Source organism: Paralichthys olivaceus, chromosome 7 (genome assembly GCF_024713975.1).
Source record: "Paralichthys olivaceus isolate ysfri-2021 chromosome 7, ASM2471397v2, whole genome shotgun sequence".
NCBI lineage: Eukaryota > Metazoa > Chordata > Actinopteri > Pleuronectiformes > Paralichthyidae > Paralichthys > Paralichthys olivaceus.
Window position 1 is genome coordinate 24,936,809 of NC_091099.1, and position 23,274 is coordinate 24,960,082.

At 39.8% G+C, this 23,274-nt stretch overlaps 1 protein-coding gene across 5 annotated transcripts in view; it reads left to right on the forward strand.

The window, feature by feature from the left end:
- Positions 1–11,125, forward strand: part of mgat4c (mgat4 family member C) — a 101,611-nt gene extending 90,486 nt beyond the window's left edge. For all 5 annotated transcript variants that reach the window (XM_069528770.1, XM_020078527.2, XM_069528771.1 and 2 more), the window contains 3 exons: positions 4,810–4,961; positions 5,608–5,755; positions 6,559–11,125. In XM_069528770.1, coding sequence (XP_069384871.1) covers positions 4,833–4,961; positions 5,608–5,755; positions 6,559–7,715 — 1,434 coding nt within the window. In that variant the 5' untranslated portion in view covers positions 4,810–4,832 and the 3' untranslated portion in view covers positions 7,716–11,125. The remainder of the gene's footprint in view (positions 1–4,809; positions 4,962–5,607; positions 5,756–6,558) is intronic.
- The last annotated feature ends 12,149 nt before the right edge of the window (positions 11,126–23,274 follow it).

Genomic DNA, 23,274 nt, shown 5'->3' on the forward strand with positions numbered 1-23,274 from the left:
CTTGCAGGATCATGCAAGGGAATTCTTTTTAGTTGCATTGTGGGTCGTTCGTCTCAACATAGCTTTTGTTTGTGCAGAGCGCAGGAGCTGCTGCTGAGTTCTCATAATAGAGATAGAGGCAGGCACTGAGAGGCAGGAGCTACCTGAGCGGTGATGTCAGGAGGACTCTTGTGCTTGTAGCTGAGATTCCTCCAGAGTGGCTCTAATGATTCTTCTCATCATCATGCTGCGCTCAGCTTTCTCCAGCTGAACTGGAACACGCAACATATTCTGCTTCAGCCACAGTTAGAGGAATACATTTTATATATGATGCCACCATAGCACAGCCCTGTACACGGTATTCAGGCCATTGTTGGCAGTGTACTATGATATTGTGTTGAGCATATCTGTATGGTCATAGCTTACTTATTTACTAAGAGATGTCTTATAGATTGAAGTATTTGTACTGGTATATTTTGTTACAGAAGCATACAGTATATATATTCTGGAATATATGGTGGAAAACACTCTCACTTTGACAGTTGCCTCAGGGTTTCTATATAGGTCACTGTCCAAGATCACTGTCTGTTGCTGACGGTGAAACATCACCTACTATAGGCTGTAATATTAAATCTCTCAGTGCCTGTCATTCCCATTGGCCATCTTGCATATTAGTCCTGGACTGCTTTGCTTTAGAGAGACATGTTTAGCATTTAACCTAATGTAGCCTAAACTGTTCCCTCTTCGTTTGGGCACTGACAGGGCACTGACAGATGCACTATTAACATTTTCTAATTGTCTAGTTGTCCTCTATTACTGACTCTGTCAAAGTACTTGTGTTTTTGTTTGCAGGTTTGTTTTGACAGAGGGCTCAAAGCTCCTCATAATAAGGATTTATTTTTATGACATTTTTGGGAATGAGTTTTTGCTACACAAACAAAATGCAGCAGGCGGCCTTATGTAGCAATTTTATTGGTGTTATGCTAATGTGTAAATCTTGCACCTCCTCGTGATCAGGTGGTGTTCGTCAGTCTGTAAAAAGCAATTTGCGCCTAATTTGTTCAGTCAAAAGATTTTGGTGGTTTGGAAGATATCTGTGAAATATTTGATATAAGTTTACAAATTGCAGACAAATGCTGACTGAGAGCATTGCATGGAAATCTCATGAGTTTTTGAGAGAGAGGCTTTTGTCATTATCAGACTGTTAAAGATAAAAATCTTTTAAGCCTCACAATTAGACATATGGTACATGCTGCATTTCTTTAAATATATTATTTATATTATATTTGGATAAATTGATAGCAGTATCTGCATGGGTTTTGTCCAGGCACTTGGGCTTCCTCACATCCCATAGACATGCAGATTGGAGTTAGGTTGATTGGAAACTCTAAATAGTCCATATAGGTGTGAATGTGAGAGTGAACAGTTTTTTGTCTCTGCATGTTGGCCCTGTGATGCACTTGCAACTTGTCCAGGGTGGACCTGCCTCTCGCCTCCGGCTACGCTGTGATCCTCAAAGGATAAACTGTATAGATAATGGATGAATAGATCTATGCATGAGGTGTTATGGTTTTATATAAACCATATATATATAAACATTGCATATTTGCTCATATACTGTATGCAGTTATGCCTGTTAAGTTTGTTAAAGACTACTGTTTTAGAAGAAATAAAAGGAGAAATAAAATAACCTTGGAATTGGATTTTATGTGGGAATGAACAGGATGGGTAAAAATGTTTTATGAATTTTTCAAGAATAGTATATATGATCTAATATGTTGTGTTTTACCTTAAAAGAATGACATCTTCTGTATGTACTTGAACGATTTAATGAGATGAGCTCTTTGTGTATGTGGCTGTGTTTATGTAGTGTGTATGAGTGTGTGTGGGGTGGACCACAGGAAGAATAGCTCAAAAGGAGAAAAAGAAAGAAAGGAATATTCATAAATGTCAAAATTACTAATAATTGCCATATACTGCACATGTAAAGGCACTCAGGTGAATGCTTCTCACAACAGGCCACAATGGATGGATATGTTAATTTCAGTTTTCAAGTGTGCACACAGAGGTATTGAAACCCGAGTGAGGCTGACTCCTGGGGCGAGTGATCGATGTGTGAGTGGTCATTGAACTGAGCTTAGAGGTAGTTTGTATTTTATCAGGCATCTCCAGGGCTTTGCAGCAGTGGAACAAAAGCGCATGCTGATGACTAATTGCAAAGAAAAGACCAACGCCAGAGTTACATGTGTGGATGGCTGCTGCTTTTTCTCCCCTCAGTCCCTGGTGAACAGTTGCTATGTGGAGTTTATTAAACCTATTGTGGGTGAGCCTGGTGTTCTTTCAATGGAATAGATTTTATTGCAAGTCATAAGAATCCTGATATGAATAAATGTAGCTGTCAGTGTCATATAGGCTTTGAAATTTCATATGTAAGTTAAAGACCACCTCATGGTTAATAGTTGTCTAAATTCTCATTAAATATTTTATATCCTTAAATCTCAAGGGTAAGGGAAAAACTGCCATCCATCCATCCATCCATCCGCTTATCCTTTGAGAGACAGACGGGGGGTTGCAGCCAATCCCAGCAGACATTGGGCGAGAAGTGGTGTATACCAAAGACAGGTTGTTAGCAAGTTACAGCTCAAGCTGCAATTTTCTGTCCAAACCTGTACGAGCCCAAACCTGACAGGCATTCTGTTTTTTGTGTCTTCACCTGAAACGAGCCTAATGTTGTCCCTGATTACATGCAGAGTAAAATATCAAGTAAATAGCCCAGCCAATGGACCAAACCTGACCTGAACCTAATGTGCTCACGTTCGATATCCACACTGTAGTAAGGTAAATTTAGACTATGCAACTTTTTAACCCCAAATTAACAGCTTCAGCATTAGTTCATACTGTTCTTGCTCTGTGTAACTTTGATCCTGGGATGGGTACCTGACTGATAGTTGTAGCTTAAATTCTCAGAATCCGGTCCAGCAAATTCAAGAATAATGCTGCACTGTAAAAGTTATATCACCTTTGTTGAGACTGTCAGAAAGGCTGATTGTTTGTGAGATGTTTTGAGGCATGTAGTCTGCTGTGTTGCTGTGATGGATTTTGATGGGGTTTTACAGTGACAGAGCCAATGTACATATATAATACATTCTTAAAACATCAATACATAATGTTTCACAAAAATGGATTGCATTAGATTGTACAAGCATACAATAGACAGATACTGTGTCCAGTGTGTGCATCAGCTCTGTACAAGTATCTGCTCACAGCCCACTGCTCCTGGTCCCTTGTTATTTGCAGAAGCTTTTAATTGATCAAGGCATCAAAGAGCTGTTTACAAGGAAGATTCAACAAAAGACCTTGTGAGCTACAGACCGGTCCTCATGTTCTCCATCCATCATTCATAATGATCTAGTGTTCTTTTATTGTTGGTTTATAATAGCTTTTAAAGCTTTTAAAGCATCTCAAAATGAGTCTGTGACAAAAGGAGAAGGTCACCAGTTGAAATTCTTGCTGCTGAATCAGTTTCTCACCCTTCAACAGCACCCTGTTCCCAATGAGTCGACAGCCAGTAACTTTTGTCTCCTTTTTAGGCAGTATGGTTAGAAACAACACTGGTCTCTTTTGAATATTTGTATTTGTATTGAAAATATTTGTAGTAAAGAATAAAAATATAAATTAAATTAAAAGGTATACATTTACAAACAACTGAGTAAAAGACAATTAATAGTGACAGTCAATTAATAATTCAAGATCTTAACTAGACAACAGGTACTCCGTTCTGGGATGTGAAGATTTTCTGTATATTTTTATCTTATAAAAGTATACAGAAAACTAATATCTACATTTGATAAATACATCAAGGAATTTATTGTAAACCTAGTATCCTAGTATCTAACATAACGCATTTTCGCAATTTTTTTGATAAATATGTACATTTTTAGTTATTTGGTAATTTAGGTTAATTGGAGACTCTAAATTGATTGTACGTGTGAATGCTTGTTTGTCTCTGTACGTTGGCCCTATGATAGGTGGTGACAGGTCCAGGGTGTACCTGGCCTCACGCCCAATGTTAGCTGGGATCGGCTCCAACCCCGGTGACCCTCAAAAGATAAGCTGTATAGGCAAATGATGGGTGGATCATTCTTAAGCCCATGAGGCAAACAGGGATTTGTCTATATGGATTTGATTGATTGATTGATTTAATTTCTAATTTGTGTAACGGGAAAGCAAAGCAACTTGATTACAAACAGCTTTGAGAGGTTAGAGGTGAACACTGGGGCAAACTCAGAACATATTCAAATAACTGCCTGTTGCTTTCTATGAAACAATCCTGAAATAAAGTCGCATTTTAAGAGCAACAAGGAGTAAGCTAGCAGATAAGAGATGGCTGAAGCATCTCTTTTTGACAAGTACTGAAACGCTTGATCGACCATAGCACCAGGCTTCGTCACTGAACTGCTTAAAATACCAGTAGGTTGGTGGATGTGGATGCATTGAACCAATTAGAAACATATTTGATTCACACCAGCAATCCCTTGTTGAGCATATCTATATCCTCATCTAGTGCATTGAGTTTTTCTCCCATGTGATTTGCTAATCGGTGCATTGGGTCAGCCTCTCTGCCAGACTCATTTCCCTTCCCCTCTTTATCACGCAGCATTAAAAGAAGAACAGTTATGATCCGAGCTGTATTTAATCATGTCAAACTTGGTCATGTAGCTCTTTCATCTTTTAATCCTCAAAATAACTGATACGGATGCAGTACCACTGGTTGACAGCATTCTGAGCGAGGGGCTCTATGTGTCATCTCTCATGTTTCTTCTCGTGCAGATCCTGGTGACTGGACGTACATCATGCGGCTGGTGTGGAAATCTGTGGACAAGATGAGGTGTCTGAGGAAACGCTCCACTATTCCCTTCCTTGGCTTCCTCATCACCTTCCTCCTCTTCTTGAACCTCTACATCGAAGATGGCTACGTTCTGGTTCGTACATTTTCTCCTTAACTGTTCATAGCACGCATTTTAAAAATTTAAAAATTTAGTTTAAACACTTATTTAGTACTGGTAGGCCATATTGATAAAAAAAACAATGCTTTTAGAATCAAACATATTCTTGTAGACTCCACCCATGTTGTTCTTTTCTATAATTGCTTGTTTTTAAAGGAAACATGTTTAAATTTTCATAACATGGACCCCAGTTGAAACGATCCAGATGATTTATTTTTTATTCATGATGCCATCAAAACTTGGTGAACACAGTACATTATCTGTGTTTGTTATTTAAATTATTAAGGGGGAGTCCACATTTGCAGCTCTCTGGTGCTCTTCTCAAGTCCATTTACCCGACTATGCAAACCGCCTGGAGGGGTTTTAGGATTCCTTTTGTCTCCAAACGTCGGGGGTTAGCTCAGCCACATCAAAACACATATTGTCTCAAGTTTGTACAAGATGTAAATTACAACTTAAAAACAGCAAAAGTCTGGTTTTCCCCTCATCTGAATTATTCACAGTAGAAGTTGAAATTTTCAAGCTGACTTTCCTGTTCCTTTTCTGCAGTGGTTATGACAACTTGTACCCATTCTCCACCCCCTGCTGTTGTTAATAGTGTGTATCTCTTGTGGTGTTGCAGGAAGAGGATAAGAGGCAGCTCAGGGAAGCATCAGTCCACCCTCCGAGCTCAGAACGATACGTTCACACTTTCAGAGACCTTAGTAATTTCTCTGGAACCATTAATGTCACGTATCGTTATCTCGCTGGAACCCCGCTGAACCGCAAGAGTAAGTTTAGTGTTTCTTTAAAGAGGAAATTACATTGACAATTTTTTTTCATCATGAGCTTGAGGGAGTCACACTCAGTCATAGTTGTGAGTGAGAAATAGAACTAAAACAAAAAAATCTGTGATGTTGGGATTTAAAGCACAAGCATAAAACGTAACTGCTCCGCAGAGATTTTGTATCTCCGACTTCAACACCGCACATCACTCTTCTCCTGTGCACCATGCTTCATTCACAAAACATTTATTTCAGTTTCAACTGCAACTACATGTCATCTTTATATTGAAATGTAGACAATACATAATTTATAATTCCTGTTGGGGTGGGGCCAGAAGGGGGCAATGGCCCCAGCTGAAATCTGATTGGCCCCTGTTGTGTCATTCACTTACTACCAATACTAACAAATAACATGAGAATTCAATAAGAATTTATTATACTGAGCTTAATGTTCTTGAACAAGGAACTTTTTCAAATGTATTCAATGATGTGTGGTTTTGAATCAAAATTAAAGAATGATAAATAACAACAAAATTTGCACCTTACCTCATCAGGAATTCTGCATGGATGTTGGACATATAATTGGCACCTTATGTAAATTGTGGCCCCAAATTTCGAAAAAACCCTCAAGATTATTTTTATCAAACTGATAGTTCCAACTTTCACACTTAAATCACACACCTAGTTGGCTTCAGTTCATTTTCTGCAGAACATTCTTGAGATTAAAATTATACAAAAAAAAGTTGTTGAAGCCATCATGGAATCCTTACAGTGTATTAATATGAAATGTTCATATTTTCTGTCCACAGAGTATCTTACCATTGGACTGTCTTCAGTGAAAAGGAAAAGAGGGAACTATCTTCTTGAGACCATCAAATCCATCTTTGATCAGTCCAGTTACGAGGAACTGAAAGAGATAGTGGTTGTGGTCCACCTGGCCGACTTTGACCTGGTCTGGTGTGAGAACCTGGTGCAGGAAATCACCAGGAAGTTTGCTCACCACATCATATCCGGACGCCTCCTGGTGATCCAGGCACCAGAGGAGTATTACCCATCGCTGGATGGATTGAAAAGGAACTATAACGACCCGGAGGACCGTGTCCGTTTCCGCTCGAAGCAGAACGTCGACTACGCGTTCCTCCTCAACTTCTGCACGAACCTTTCTCACTTCTACATGATGTTAGAGGACGACGTGCGCTGCTCCAGGAACTTCCTGACAGTGCTGAAGAAGGTGATCACTTCCAGAGAAGGCTCCTACTGGGTGATGCTGGAGTTTTCCAAGCTGGGCTACATCGGGAAGCTGTACCACTCCAGAGACCTCCCACGTCTGGCTCATTTCCTGCTCATGTTCTACCAGGAGATGCCCTGTGACTGGCTCCTCATCCACTTCAGGGGTCTGCTGGCCCAGAAGGACGTGATCCGCTTCAAGCCCTCACTTTTCCAGCACATGGGCTACTACTCGTCTTACAAAGGAGCGGAGAACAAACTGAAGGACGACGACTTTGAGGAAGACTCCATAGACATTCCTGACAACCCCCCTGCCAGCCTTTACACCAACATCAACGTCTTTGAAAACTATGACGCCACCAAGGCTTACAGCACAGTGGACGAATACTTTTGGGGGAAGCCTCCGTCCACTGGAGACTTCTTTGTCATAGTCTTTAACAAATCTACCAAAATCAGTAAAATTAAGATTGCCACTGGTTCTGACGACCGGCAGAATGACTTTCTTCACCACGGAGCTCTGGAAGTGGGAGAGAAACTGGTTGGGACTAAAAAAGGAAAACAGTGTTCATCTTATATCACATTAGGGGAGTTTAAAAATGGCAACATTGAGGTTCAAGACGTAGACCACAAGATTGCCTTTGAAATTGAGTGTGTACGCATCGTGGTGACAGCCAGTCAGAAAGAATGGCTTATTATTAGGAGCATAAGTTTATGGACTACACAACCTCCCAACCAATGAGGACTATACACAAAGACTCTTAGTATGTCGATGAGGCTAGGGTTTTTATTATGAATATGATTTGTTAATGTATGTATTTCCAGGTTTATTTATTCATTTTGTATTTATTGATACTCATTTTGATTGCTTAATCAATCAATAGTTTTTTATAACTGCAAGTTGTAACCTTAGTGGAACATCTTCCCAGTCTTCAAGGACCATTCAACTAACCTCAGTGTCCATAAGCATGGGTTTCCTGTAGGTTTTCCACTGTCCTTTTCAGTTCAAGTTTATCTGACTGATAAGTCAGTATTATGTTTTTTATGAACTATAATATTCTAATGACAAAATCATATTATGTTATTCTTTTATATCCAAGATGAGGCTTACAACATTCTCTCTTTTTACCATCAACATCACTATCTAATCATTTTAACGTGTCACCATGTAGCCAAAGTCTCATATATCTCATTCTTCTATATTCTTTTATGCCATACCCCGAAAACACGTCCCTCCAATACCATGAACATACACACACTGTAGTTTATTTGGAGTCATCCCCTCATGTACCGCTGAAGTGAATATTCACTCACACATAAACTCTGCGTTAATCCACTTTTGAAAATGGTGTTCAACTTATGTGGTAGCCTACTTAAAATTATCTTTTAGAAACATTTCCTCAAAGTTCTGTATTTTTATAATGAAACATATTATTTGTGACCTATTTTCCAACATTCATGTCTTTACTAGTAATGATTGTGCTCAGGGCTGAGTGCCATAGACAGTGTGGGCATATCAGCAATAGACTAATATATTATTTGTTTTATTGTTTTCATGGTATTTGTAGGCAGTAATAAATGTGTAGAATAATTGTAGTTTCATATGCCAAGCAGAATGTAACTGGAAGTAACGTAAGGTTTTGTTTTATAGTCATTAAGCGTAGTATCAAACAGGGTTTTTTCATATGATTTTGCATATTTTGTCACATCATAATATATTTATATTTCAAAACTTCATCTCCAAATGAAATGATTTATTACTCAGTATCATGTTTTTTTTAACCACATCACCTGACCCTAACTTGATAACATATTATACTTTCAGTCATAAGTGAGGATTTGATTGATTTACTCTTCAGAAAGCTGCTGCAGGTCTCACTTGATTTCTTACAGATTTTTACAGTTCTGTTGCTTTGTATAAATATTTTTGAACCACTCTTTGTTTATACATGAGCAGAAAACTCAAGTTTTTTTAAATTATTGTGTCTCCTGCAATTTCTCATGACTGAAATTAGCCTGCAAAAGTGCAGCCCTAGGATTTCTCCCTGAGAACGTCCCCATTTGGCCCTTAATTATTTTCCTCCTTGAAAACCCCCAAGGAAAGTATCAGAGGTCATTGCTTCCTTCGATATTCATCATGTCACACTCAACTTTTTCCAGTTTCAAATGTTGCCCCCTGCTGTAATTATCTCCTCCATTGTGGTCGAAGAGGGCGTGCAAGTAGGCCAAGCTCTTTTACCCGCACTGTATGTTCCGTCCAGGCTGCTGACAGGAGAACAATGTTTGTTTTCACCCATCTTCTCAAAGAGCTGAGATTAGATTGCACAGTGAGGAATGGTCAAGGTGTGCTCTTAGATCTCTTTTTTTCCCACCACGGCACAATTTTCACCTAGTAAATTGCTCTGTGTTTTCCTCACTCTCTACACCAGCAAAACAACATCTCCCCTGGAGCTATAGGATCTCAATTCGTTCTTTCCCCAATGTTGCGCTCAGACAACTACAGTGTTTCTGCCCCTACATGGTTGCCTCTCTGTGAACTTTCCTCTCGGCTCATGCTGTCTGCTGCTGCTTTGGGAAAACTCTGGTGGCTTTTCCCACAAAGATCTTTTCCTAAGTCCACATTTCACTTTAGGTTACACCATAGACATCTGCAAATTCTAGCTCATCATTACCATGATCCTCAAAGCAATTCACAACTGTGCTTTACAAATAGCCTTGTCATTTTCCTTGTCCACGTAATTATAATCTGTCAGTGAGCGATGTTCAGTGACAGATTGGTTTCGTCAATGAGATGGCGTCAAGGAATCACTCAACAATGCAATAAAGAGGTAAATGTTTACATAACACTGATGTTATTTAGGAACGTGCCGTGGGAACAGATCGTGTTCATAAAGCATGCTGCGACAGTTTTGTTTAGTGTTGTTCTGCTGTTGCGATAGCCACCTGTTCAATGTTTCCTCTCAAGGTCTCGCTCAGTGTCAGCGGCCGAGACATTTCGCAGATTGGCTCGTAGCACCGCCTCGAAATCCGTCCTCAGCAAATCCCCCCAGTGCTATCTGAAAGGAAATTAGAATGGCCACCCCCTCACAATACGGCTTATTGTTTCTCCTCCCCATTTCCCTTGGAATGCAGCTATTCATTTTGGTGAATGGTTCTGTGACCTGCATGTATCATCTCCTCGGAGGGAATCTTGTTTGAACGGATGATGCTCAGAAACACAATGTGCGCGTGTGCTATTCTTTATGACGTGCACCATGTTGCCAATTCAGCCTAGTATTACCTGCTTATGAGCTATAAACACATGATGTCAGCACAGGGCAGCTGCTTTACAAGTGTATTAGATGGCTTTGATACGCCTCCTGCCCAAGTTGAGCAACGGTGTTAAGAGGTGAGATATATCTGAAGGGGAAATTATCTGATCCTTATTTGAAATAAGATGCCGTCCAAAACTAGCTGCACGTTGCAGATTTATGGACGGATTTACATCCTGAAGATAACAACATAAATTCTTTGCAGCAACTTCGAAACAAGTCCATACTCTACAGAGTGAACTGGATCAGTTATACATTTCACAAATTACCGTAATGTTCTCCTATTGGGTACTTTCAACTTAAAAAATGGCCATCTTAACTGTCCATTTATCAGGTATACTACACTAACTGCATGGGCAGGCACAAATTGATCACTTGAATAAAGGTAACTGTCAGAAATTGTTTTATTGTAACGGCTGTGAGGGTCCGAGCCCCAAAGCTCAAGTGATAAATGTGAATATGATGGGTCTTATTTGAAATGTGAGTTGTCTTCCAGTAGAGCATGTACAAAGTGCATGAACAAAAGCATCTTCAGTGGATTAAACAACTCCTTTTTTTTACCCCAGGATCTATGAATTACTGTTCAGCTTCTGCTAATGAAATTGTACTGGGTTTGTACGTAGAATCCGACGCTACCTTACTACAGGTTCACATGTGCTGTATATCGTTAAGTGGAGCAAGTGTGTTAAGATGTTGTCTCCGTGTCCGTTTTACTTTCCATTGTTCTCTAAATGGTACTGTATTGTAAGATGACATATATTTTTTTACACGTATCGTTTCAAATGTTGTATTGTATATATTGTACTTAAAATGAAATTAGATTAAACAAATGAATGCCAGACTTTGTTGTGCATTGTCTGCAGACATAGAGCTGTATGCGAGAGAGCTCACGAGGCCAGAGAATATTGAATATGTGTCTGTGGGGTCAGTGCTTGAATATTGGTTTGAATGCCTTGAGGACAAACAAAACACTGTTTACATCACCTCCAAATTCAAATCGTCACCATCTCTGACTTTGCCTGAACATGTTGTATTTCATTGTAAAACATACACTTATGGCACACATTTTAAATTTAAAAAAAGATAACTGACATTTGCAGTTCCTTGAAACTTGCAGGCTCTTTGACTCAGATCTTGCCGTAACTAAAAGCAAATCTTACATGCATTATTAATTACAATATTTATATGCGTTCTGCTTTTTTTTTTTTTTTTGCTGCATGCTTAATGAAGGTGTGGGGGTGATGCTTAGGGATATTGTACTGTTTATAGCTTCATGCTCTTTGTGGATTTGTAAAGACACATTTTCACATATGAAGTGCACCGTCAAGACACCTGGGAATATGGCTGACAAGGAAAACATGTAAAAACTAATTATAACACCAGTGTCACTGATGAAGCTGTTTATTTAATGCAAGTTACTCTAGATGTTTTTATTGTTTGTGTAAAGACACACGAGGCTCGGTATCATAACTGCTTGTGTAATCTCAGATGCCCGTAGCATTTTTATGGAAGAAAAAAAAAAAATCACACCATTTCTTATTCATCTCATAAATGAGTAAATGCTGATTTTTTTATTTTATTTGTGAACTCTACTAAGGCATACACAGACAAATGACATGTAGACCTGTATAAACAGTCAGAGTTTTATCATGTTATTATAATATTATGAATTATTATTATCATTTTATGCAAACAAACAACATGGTTTTGTGAATTCGGGAGGTGGGAAGGGGCATCTTATCTGTTAATTGGACAGACTGGGCACTCACAGTGTCATGCTAATTGTCATTGCCAATCAGGTTTTAAATTAAGAACATCTGGCAGGTTGCAAATTAAAGCAAATTACACAAAGAATTGAAAAAGAAGATATATATTTATGTTAAATTCAATTAGAGGATGAATACCATCTTGTTTTCAGAAGGGTCCTCAAATATTTAACATAGAAGGTAGCAAGCAGCCAAATAAACAAAACAAAACAAAAAGTGTTTTAAATGAACTTACCTTCCATCTCCACTAATTGTCTGGAATGCAGATCTTGCAAACCATTTTATGTAAAACATTGACTATAAAATCTTGCAAATAAACCAGGTAGGATGAACACAAAGTTTCAGTCTGCACCATAGACTGTTTGTAAAAAGCTCTGCACACAATGTCCAGCACAGAAACAATAAAAAAGTGACTGTGTATTGTGGAACTGTTTAAGGGGGAGTCATTTATGATAAGGAAGAATTATGAAGTTGCTACGAAGCAAAACAGAGCGACCCAAAAACATCAACAGGAAACACACTCAAGGGCTCTAAAGCAGAAATAACAAATAAAACAGGTAAAATAAACCACATAAAATGTCTAGAAGTACTGAGTCTACTTCTAAACTAAAACAGAAGGTAAATACAAGCCACAACAGGTAGATTTAAGGTAGACAAGCAAAGTCTTGTAGACATGAAAAGAAGTAATCGCTGGTGATGTGAGTTTAGCAAGTTTGATGGTGCCTTAAACTTAAAAGCACAATAAAGAAAGGCTGGTGAATGTGTCTGAGTGAATAAGATGACATGAAAGGAAATAAAAGCTGTTTTAAGTATAAAGTATTTAGTTAAAGTAAATGCATTTGAAAACAAAGAGTAACCAATGAAAATTCCTTGAGTAAAGAGGTCAGTCAAGTGTATCGTTGGCTTACAAACATTTCCAAAAACCAATACTGCTATACACTACATTTAAAAAATAAAGATGTGTTTCACATGATAATTATAATTCAGAGGTTTAGAAGAAGAACTGTACAGGATCAATAAACTAAATTACAGTTTCACAGGTTTCATTACAGGCTTAATAAAGACTACTTTTGAAAATGCAGTCGAGTTTCACCTTCAGGCTTTCACAGAACCTCCTTCATTTCAGAGACCTTGAGCGTTTTTTGTCACAGTCGTCCCCGCCTCTCTCCATATCCTGCTCTTCAAAGTCATCCAGAACCAAATGGAAGGAAAGCGTACATGACGACTGACTACCTGCAAAACCATGGCTAATGCACACCATGAAGAGGCCAGGGTAGCAAGTAAAATGCCAATATCCCACATAACAAGACCTGCGCTGTGCACAGTGGGAGACATCAGCCAATCAATTACTGTGGTTGCCATGGTGCTACCCACACAGGAGGGCAAACCCCACATGATACCGGACTAGAATGGATAGTGCGGATTTCCCCTTTTGCCTTTTGATCTGTCTTCCTCTCGTTCCTCTGGGAATCAGCCTCTGTGGAGGGATTTTTAATTCCACCTCACATTTCTCTTCTGTCCATTAAGAGGGAGCAGCAGTGAGCGCAGCAAATCAAAAGAACAGTGCACACGGCTCATTTTATTGTTTTGTCTTCCCCGCTTCTTCTCTTAAGGTGCAGGCGAAATATGTTTTCAAGCACACACCAGTGCAACATCAAAGCTTTCCAACAGCGTTTGAGTAAAACATTTAACACTGCGTGTGTTTATGGAGTGTTTTCAGCACATGCCCACATGAGGCAGGTTCACAGGCTGAGGTGGGGCTGAGAAATGGTGGTGGGGAGCTGCAAAGAAGTGCAATGAGCAAACAAATGGTTAAGTAAAAGGATCTAAAGGTATTGAAGTGAAGCTGATGGCAGGGATACACGAGGCAGGTGCAGGTGATGAATGATTTGTAATAACCCAGGTAGGAACCTGTGATTGTGTGTCTACCAGTGATTGAGAGGTCCCCTCAGTGTCCAGGTGCTCTCGGGCTGATGAGTAGCCAGTTGCAGAGGAAACCACAGGGTATTGAACCAGTTTCATGATGGAAAAGTGATAGGATATATTCTAACCTGACAAATCTAGGATTGAACCAACTGAGGGTAAAAGTGCATAATCCTTCATTTTCACAAGGGGACCATGCAAAGCTGTGTAAAGAGGAGCCCGGACATGTGCAGAATGGTAGTTTCATGTGGTAAAAAGGGAAGAGCCATAACTGCGTAGGTCACAAGTTTTAATTACACGGGTTAAACTGCGCTCTTATTGCACAGATGATCCGTCGCAGTGGTGCAGATGAGTTAAAGAATTCTTTTCATTTGCTGTCATGATGTTCAACATGAACAGCGGAGCGGCCCTGCAGAACACTGCGTGCTTCACTTTAACTACTCCCATGGCATTTAAAGGGTCTTCATGAAAAGTGGAGATAAAAGTGGTGATGCTGGAGGCACTGCTGGAGCCAGCTCCAGTTCCTCGGCGAATGAGAGTTTAATCGCTCCCTATTGCTTTGCCTCACAAAGGTGTGACCCCACCCCCCCTCACCAACTCCTGCTACCACCACCACCCTCCCATCTGTCTCACATTGTTGCCAGTGAACAACTCTCGCCGCAGGGAACTGTGCTGCTACTTCTTCCTCAGTCCCTTCTTCACTAAACCCTCCAATTTCAGCTTTGTAATTCCTTTACTCAACTGGGAACAGGGAGAGGCGTATTCAAAACAATTACACAAGACCCATTTTGTTTCATAGGAGACTTGTCTTTTTTCATGTGAATCTTCAGCCAGAATGAAACAGGTTGTGTCTTGGGGTTTTTTTTTGTGGAACATCACCCAGGCAGCAGCTGTCACAACACAAGAGAAGCTTCAGGGGCATCCTGGTTGTACCAGCAAGTTTATCACAGATCCACAAGCAATTACCGAAAAATTCAGAAGGAGAAAAAGCAGAAGAGAAGTGAGGAAACGAGTGAAGGAAAAGCAGTCATCTTGCTCTGTTCGCACCATCTGGATCATTGTGTAGAAGACAAGGCAGGCATAGTGCATGTTTCACAACTGTGACAGTACCCCTTATGTTTAGGTTTATGTTTTTCTTAAAAGGAAAAAAAAAATGCAATTCTCTCTGTCCTTCCTCACCTGACAGTGTTTCTTGTGATCAGCCAAACCGCTGAGAAGAGGTGCCAGGCTATGTGTTGGCAGATCAACTGAGCCTTGATTCTGATGAGACAGAATGAGCTCACCACAACATATAATATGTTGCCTGACCCTCCTCACTGCTCACTGTTCATATCCATATAGTAATTCTCAGACTCCTGGGCATGTCGTCCAAAATTGTAAAGGCGTTAATTAAAGATTAATGTCAGGGTTTCTTGCATGCACTTCTGAGATAAGTCATTTCCCAGGGCGCATTGCTCATAACCGCACAGGCTGGACACCAGATTTTTCAGCTTTCAGGACAAAAGCCCTCAGCTCTCTGGCCAACAGGATCCTTCCAGCTGAAGGGCAAGCAATAACAGCGCTGCTGCTGCCATATCAATGTCTCCGCTGTGACTGGGAACTGGGGGAGGTTGAGTCTTTTTAATTATCACAGGCAGGTGAAGAGGCAACATGTTATGGCTGGTGGAGAAACCAGACACACAGGTAGGCAGGTGCAGTAAAGAAAGCGTAATCGATATGTTGGAGAGGACAAAGCTTGCAGACAGATGGATGGATAAGCAAGGAGGCCGACAGGCAGCAGTGCAGAAAACAGGTTCGTGCATGCAGGTAGCATAAGACATGAGTGGATGATCTGACCACTGACTGGGGCATCCAGCAACACCAGGGAGCTAGAGAAATGGAGAATAAGAAATAAATGAATACATCCATGGTTTTTAAGACTAAAACTCTTTCCACATGAGCATTTTGGCTCCATATCAATTTTAATAACCTGAATGAAAACACATATGTGACCAATCACATACTCTAATCAATTATGTGTCGACGTAAACAGTAAGGCATGCATGTGCCAGTGTACACAGGAACTACTGCAGATCACTCGAATATCAGCTTGTGTCCTATGCGTCAGCAGTTGTATCATTGTAAAAAGCAGAATTTGACTGGACAACCGCTGTTAGCAAAGACAACATGCATGGACAACAGCGCTTGTAATGGACTATCCACTACACTGGTAGCCAGGGTAAATGCCAGGGACACACCGGAGGCGGCCATGTTAATCAACTGGGCTGTTCACACCGGCAGCGGAATGCCGCGAAGTGCAGCAGCGGGCTCGTGATCTGTAGCGATGGTTTCAGAATCTGTTCTATATTTTCTGCTCGCCGCAAGCAAATCAAGCCAGAAAACACACTGACAATTTTAAACGATATATATGATATATTATACATGATATAAATTATCAAATATGAATCCCATACTTTACATTTTCCTGCTGTTCTCCTGGAGTTTCAATTTCCCTGATTTTTCCCCCTACATGATGAAAATTCCCCATCTGCCCATCCACTCCAGCTATGTTGTGACCGAAAGCGGCTTAGCAAGTGTCTGTGAGTGTGAGTTTCTACCTGTACAGACTCAAACACACAGCCCCTGAGTTTTCAAACTAAAACAAGGCCAGCAGCGTTTCCAGACTACTCCATTTTAGCATCTGTAGCACAAGAGGGCTCAGGAGTTCAGCAGCTGAAAAAAAAGACTGAGACAAGAATCTTGACAGCAGGGATAGTAGGTCTAGTTTGAGAGATCCCGAAGACAAATCGTGACATTAACTGTTCCAACAATTACTGGGACACTTTACCTTCATGAAGTCTGTTTATAATGTCAGGGCATATAGGTCTGTCTGTGGGAAACAGTCTTCTTCACACACAACAAAGCTTAGATGCATGGCATGTATGTACACACAAAACCATATAATAATTTGTATGCAAGCAGCACTGTATCAGGGCCTATCTTCCTTTTCAGCATCTGATGGTTGTTTCTTGTGTCTCCCATGAAAAAGATGAGATCCATAAACAGAGACATATTCTGTATGTTTGCAATCAATAATTGGGGGAGCTCCCATCATGCACTGAGCACTTCTCCACCTCTCTCTGTCTCTCTGCACCCCCACATTCATTCATTTATTTATTTTAATACATGTCAATGACTCTTTCACTTTGTACTCGCTTAGTCTCCCTCTTTTTCTCTCTCATTTCAGATATCTCTGTCCAACCACTTTTACCATTATTACCATTATTAATTACAATATCTCAGTAATGAATTATTATATGAATTGTGCCTGTTATCAATAATAATCAATAACATCTTTACACTGTTATTGTTTACATTTTAACTCGTCAGATCTGATGCCTGATGGTGCTCAAGTGTTCCCGGTCTTTCTCACCTCTCTCCCCCTTTTCTCTGCTCCCCCCGGTCAAGGCAGATGACCGCCCACATTGAGTCTGGTTCTAGAGGTTTCTCCCTGTTAATGAGGGAGTTTTTCCTCCACAGTCTCCAAAGTGCTGCTCACTGTTGGGTTTCTCTATATTAATACGATTTTAAGGTCTTGACCATCTTGTAAAGTGCCTTGAGATAATGTATATTATGATTTGGAGCTGTGCAAATAAAATTGAATTGAATTGAATTAAATAAAACAAAACTAGAGACAGAGCCTTTTCATAAAGGAAGATGGTCTAAAAGGTCTGTAATGATGCTCTTTCTGTACACTTCCAATATGGGATTCTCAATATAAGAAAACTGAAAGAACCCTGCATAGATGCAAACATGTGCAATATCCAGCTAGATGTCTAGGCCATTAGAAAACAAATGCAGTGTTTCACACGCAGTATATTTACTCTGTGGCAAGATCAGATGTATCTGATCATTGCCTTTTTCGCTTAACATTTCAGAAGCCGAAATGACTGTAAAGGTGTAAGGTCTGCTCATCTCTGATATAGAGTTGAGGCAGTTTCAATCATTGATTCAGCCTGGTGTTGCCCTCTTGTTAGCTCTTTTCTGTCAGGAGAGGACTGACTTTTGCCTTCTTAGTGATAGAAATGTCAGACAGAAATAAAGTTAGTTTGAGTCAAAAACGAGGCTATGTCAGCCAGCGTACAGCATGCCACTGTACATGGGATGGCAGTTAGAGTATATACAGTGACAGTTTGATGGTGTAATGAGTAATAACACATGAGGTGTTGTGATGTAGAGATGTACGAGATGAGGCGAAGATTTTCATAATGCAAAATGTATATGTCCACCAGGTCAATTGTTTTTCTGTAACAGGATGACTTAGAGGGCATTACCACTGTTTTAACATCGGGAGTTAACAGAGAAGCAAAGAGGAGGCTGTGTTTAATTAACTCAAGACAAATAATCAAGAGGATTTATTGAAGACTTTACCTGCTTGACCCAGGCAGTGTGTTATCCTTACTGCCAATGACTGGGCACTGCAGCTGCTCTCAGGGCTCCACGAAAGTGAAGCACAAGGCGTATGGACTGAGTAAAAATATTGTTAGTCAAAGAATATCATACAGGGTGAGAGTCTCAACTTTAAAGTGACACAATTTTCTATAATCTGGCTCCCCCTACAGGTGGAATGCGTAATTCACTATCATAAATACGAGTTGTGATCCTAGCCTGACTATCCTACTCCTCATGTGTTACAAATCACATTCAAATGTTTGGCTTAACCTCTATCAAAAGGAGTTTGCCATGGTAAACTAACAATCATGTACAACACCAACGCAGGGGAGAAAACACAACATATTTGGTTCGGAAAAAGTATTGTTGGATATAATGTATGTGCAAACCAAAACAATTGGAGCTGTCATAACATCTGTAATGTTATGTCTTGAAAAGATGTCCTAAATAAAAAACTGTCACAGTTTTTGGGGTCTGCACAGTCACTGCACTCAACTCAGAGTAGAACAGGAGCATACAAGCTAACACAAGCAAGTTGCAGATGCAGATGCAGTTATCGATGTTTGAGCCCTCTGACCTCATTAACTGCCATCACACTATAGCCTCTTTTAGCTCTCGCCAATGAGTGAAATGTGTTCCAATCTTTACTCTTCGATTTATTTCTTGGTCACTTTCAATGTACTCTTCTTAGATTCCTGAAACAATGTAATCCTCAGTTTTTTTTGGTGGCTCTGCCATGATGTCCACACTGCGATTGAGCTGGTTGTCACTTATAGTTATAGCTGCCAGCTCCAACTCTGGTTATTGGTGTGTGATGTATATCCTAAGGCAGGTTGTAATGTTCCAGCACAGTTATACCAGAGTTACATTGCAGTTGCAGGCCTCCAGGGGGCTCTGTGGCAATGACAGGCAAGTCATTCTCCCTATTATATGTTTGTGTACCATTAAAAGAGTTTTAAGCTGTTATATTAAGGTATAAAAACCACCTAGTATTCTGAGGGTTACATTTTAAGATCTTCATGATTTTAGTTATGTGCTATATAGTGCATATAGGCTAACATAATCAAATGAGCCCACAGCAATTCTGATATCAAAAAGCATTTCAGTCCAGAAATACATCATTCTGCCACAATACAAAATACAAAAAACATGTGAGGATTCTTTTGTATGTATGTATGTGGTAGTTTGTGTAGTACTATTACATTATTAAATCAGTAACCAAGCAGACAATTCAAAATGCGCTTATCTAACTTCATGACTATATGCTAAGCTAACTTCCTCAGATTGTACATGCTGCTCACATGGCTCTTTGAAAAGATTTTAAGTGAAACATTTGCATGTCCACTTCAAACCTGACAGAAAGTTGAATGAACCAAACAGCCTGTTTGACGATCTGTGTGACATGTTGACATTTTGGAGGTTATTCATAACACCCTTCTCTGTGTTGATGTTGACACTGAAAGTTGACGTGAAAACATCACTTGGATCATTTTATATAAAATGTCTGCCAATAGATCCCTTTCACCTTAATCTTACACACTGGACCTTTAAGTAACAGGGGCCATTATTCACAACTGACAATACCAGGCTTACCTGCGTGACAATAAACAGCTCAGGCGTAGCTTGTCCCTGCATTGCCACTGCTGAGAGCCTCACAATTGCTGCCCATATGTGAGGCCTAATTACTTTCAACAAGGTCGCATTTGTTATGCCACTGTCCCATCCACACAATCAGATTTCTCACAAAGGGAGCTAATCTCATTCCTTCATAAACCATTATCTTGATCGGAGTGGCTTTTTACGCAATTCACACTGTCCAAATGAGAGAATGACTTTCCTTGAGCAAGAGTGAAGACGCTCATCAGCATCCCACTGAGAAGTTTCAAACTGTCAGCCAACATCCACCAACTCCAAATTGGAGTTTAATTTAAGAGGCGTCCGGCTGGAGAAAGGCCAAGACAAGCAGACTGAAGCAACACTGCAGCGGCAGATGTCGATGAAGGTTTTTAATGGAGTTGAATTAATTCAAGCAGGGTGTAATTTGTCCTGTGGATGTGGGAGGCGTACTAAGTATGAACTTTTCAGGGTCAAAGGAGTTGTTATATTGATAGACATCTGCTGAGGCGCCCGCAAATTTGCAAAAACTGACAGATCTGCTCGGATGTCGAGATAATGATAGATTGCATTCCTCTGATGTGATGCCTGTTGTGAAGCCAGAGTTGTGTTCTCTCACGAGGAAGAGTATTAAAGTTATGAACATGTGAATACATTCTGATACACTGCACTTTTCTGGTTCATTATCTAAATGTAAATGTATCAAGTTATCTTGAGTCCATGTAGTTGTTTGTTCAAATTAATTTCCGTTAACAGTACGCACATTTTGAATAGTCTGCCATTGAATGTGTGACAAAGATGCAGGGGTGGGACCAGGGGGGCATAGGCTGAAATGTGATTGGCCCCTGAAGTGATTCTGTGACATGACAATACAAACAATGAATATGACAATTTGGTAAGAATGTTTATTTTCGAACATATAATTGGCAACTCTGTGTAAATTTTGGCCCCTTTATTGTGTCTGATTGAAATAAAAAAAACAGATCTGCCACTGCAAGATAAAATATTGGCACAATGTTAAGTTACTCAGTTAATAGGTCTCCTCTTCAGCTTTTACAACCACTAATTTTACTTGAATGTTGTGGTTGGTTTGACTGATAATATGATTGAAATGCAGGTTTCATATACTACGTAGTGAAATATTTGTCCCTTTAAGACGTTTCCAATGATAGTTGTTACTACTGTAGGTTGGCTTTCAACAACCTCTTCAACTGCTTCACTCTGCAGTTTTTCTGTCACGGTTTTTCTGCCTTCGACACAGAAAGTTAACGTCCCAGTCCCATTGTATCGCAGATACAAAACCCTGCTTGGCTCGGTTGCTTTTTTTTTTTCTCCGAGCATGGAAGCAATGACCACAACACTACATCTATTGGATTCACTGGAAAGATTGTTGTGGACACACACACCTTGCATCTTGATTTAAACAGCTCAATGCATTACTGTACTTCTCTCTGATCAATCTGAAATGGATTAAAAGTAGTTATGGAAGCCATTGGAATAGTCGGCTATTGCTGCAGTGCCTTTAGTACGGTAACAATTTAATATTTTTATATGGTTTAGGCAGAAAATAGAAAGATATTTCAGAGTCATTTTGGTGGAGGAAGGTTTTGTTTCCTGTTCGGGTCGTGGCTGTTTTCACTCATCTAAGTCGGGATTAGTTTTGTATTGTACTGCCACCTGCTGGTACTTAACCAATACCTAAGGGTTTGACTAAAAGAGTTGCTGTCTGAAATATGTCGAACAAAATGTTGAAACTCATCTGCAAATGCCTTCACAGTCTTGATAATGTTAACACTGTAGCTACACTGTGTTTGTTGGAGAAATCATTCCTTTCTCCATTGTATGAAGACTAAAGAACTTGTCCAGGTCCTGGGTTCCAAATGTTGTCTCTTTGTATAACTCTACAGAAATGGATCTCTGCCCCATATGAGGACAAAGCTACTTTAGCTTAAACTTAGACTTTGAGCAAGGTACATTAACTCCCAACTGTTGCTGTAGCAAACATTAGAAGACTGTTGTTGCAACTTTGGAGCCTTTGCAGACATAGTTTTAATTAACTGTTAGAATAGACACTGGACCAAAAAAGAAAATCTTTTTACTATCTGTTATTATTTGAGGTTATTATTTGAGGTTTTCCCTGGAATTGATTTCCTCTGACTCAGCTGCCTGTTATGTTCCTTCAATAAGCTCTTCTTTTGCCTGCAGGGACAAAGGTACTGTACTTCTACACTCTGCAGTCGTTCACACTGCAGCTCAGGCCATGGGACTGGTTAAACAACACTGCCATCCGCTGCCTGTGATGGGCACATACACCACTGGTGGTCACATTTTTTAACCCGTATATTCACACAGTTCGGGCTTTTCATTGCACACATGAAGCTCCCTGGAGCTTTTAGTTACAATCATGTCCAGGCACCTTCACACTGATAGCTGAGGGAAAGTTTCAACAGCAGTGTTGCCATTTTGTCACATAAATTGGAAAAATACTGTTTGTACCTGAAGTGAATGAAAACCTAAACAGCGGCTACAGGTTTTAATCTTATCAAAGTATTTAAGGTCGGTCTGAAAAGGTAAAGTTAAATAAGATTTGAGTGTGCCGACACTCACTGACCTGAATATTGCTTGAACCACAAACTCTCTGAGCTCATCTTTGCTTTTTGCTTCATATTCACAAGAAAACAGATAAGATTGGTTTGATACGGGAACAAGAAAAAAGCCATTTCATTTTAAAGGCTGGATTCTCCTCAAATCCAATGGTGTCTTCAAAGGCACTTATATTGAGTTCCCCCTGCTGATGTTTCAAGCTATCTGTCTCTGAGATGTCTGCTGTCACCCCACTGCAGTGGAGCTGAATGTCATTTTCTTTTGTGCTGCTCAAAGAATTGAGAAAATTATGTCTGAAGTTTTCATTGTAACCCTCTCCAACCAAAGAAATAGCACCAGTGAAATCTGTTCACAGTGAACACAGTGGTCATAAATAATAAAGAGAGTATTGTTTCTGGAGACGAAAAACTCAAACCCCAAAATATATTTTTTGAGTATATAGAAAATAAAATGTATATACTGGACCTAAATACCACATACTGTAGTGTCTCAGTCTGCTCTTACACTAAGGTGTTTTACCACTAATCCCGAAGCAAAGAGTCTTACAAAATGAAACCCTGAGGCAATAATCTTTGATTCTAGTGACCTCAGTTTTATTTCCATGGCTTTATAGTGGTGCGTTCATATATATATATATATAAATATGAATAAA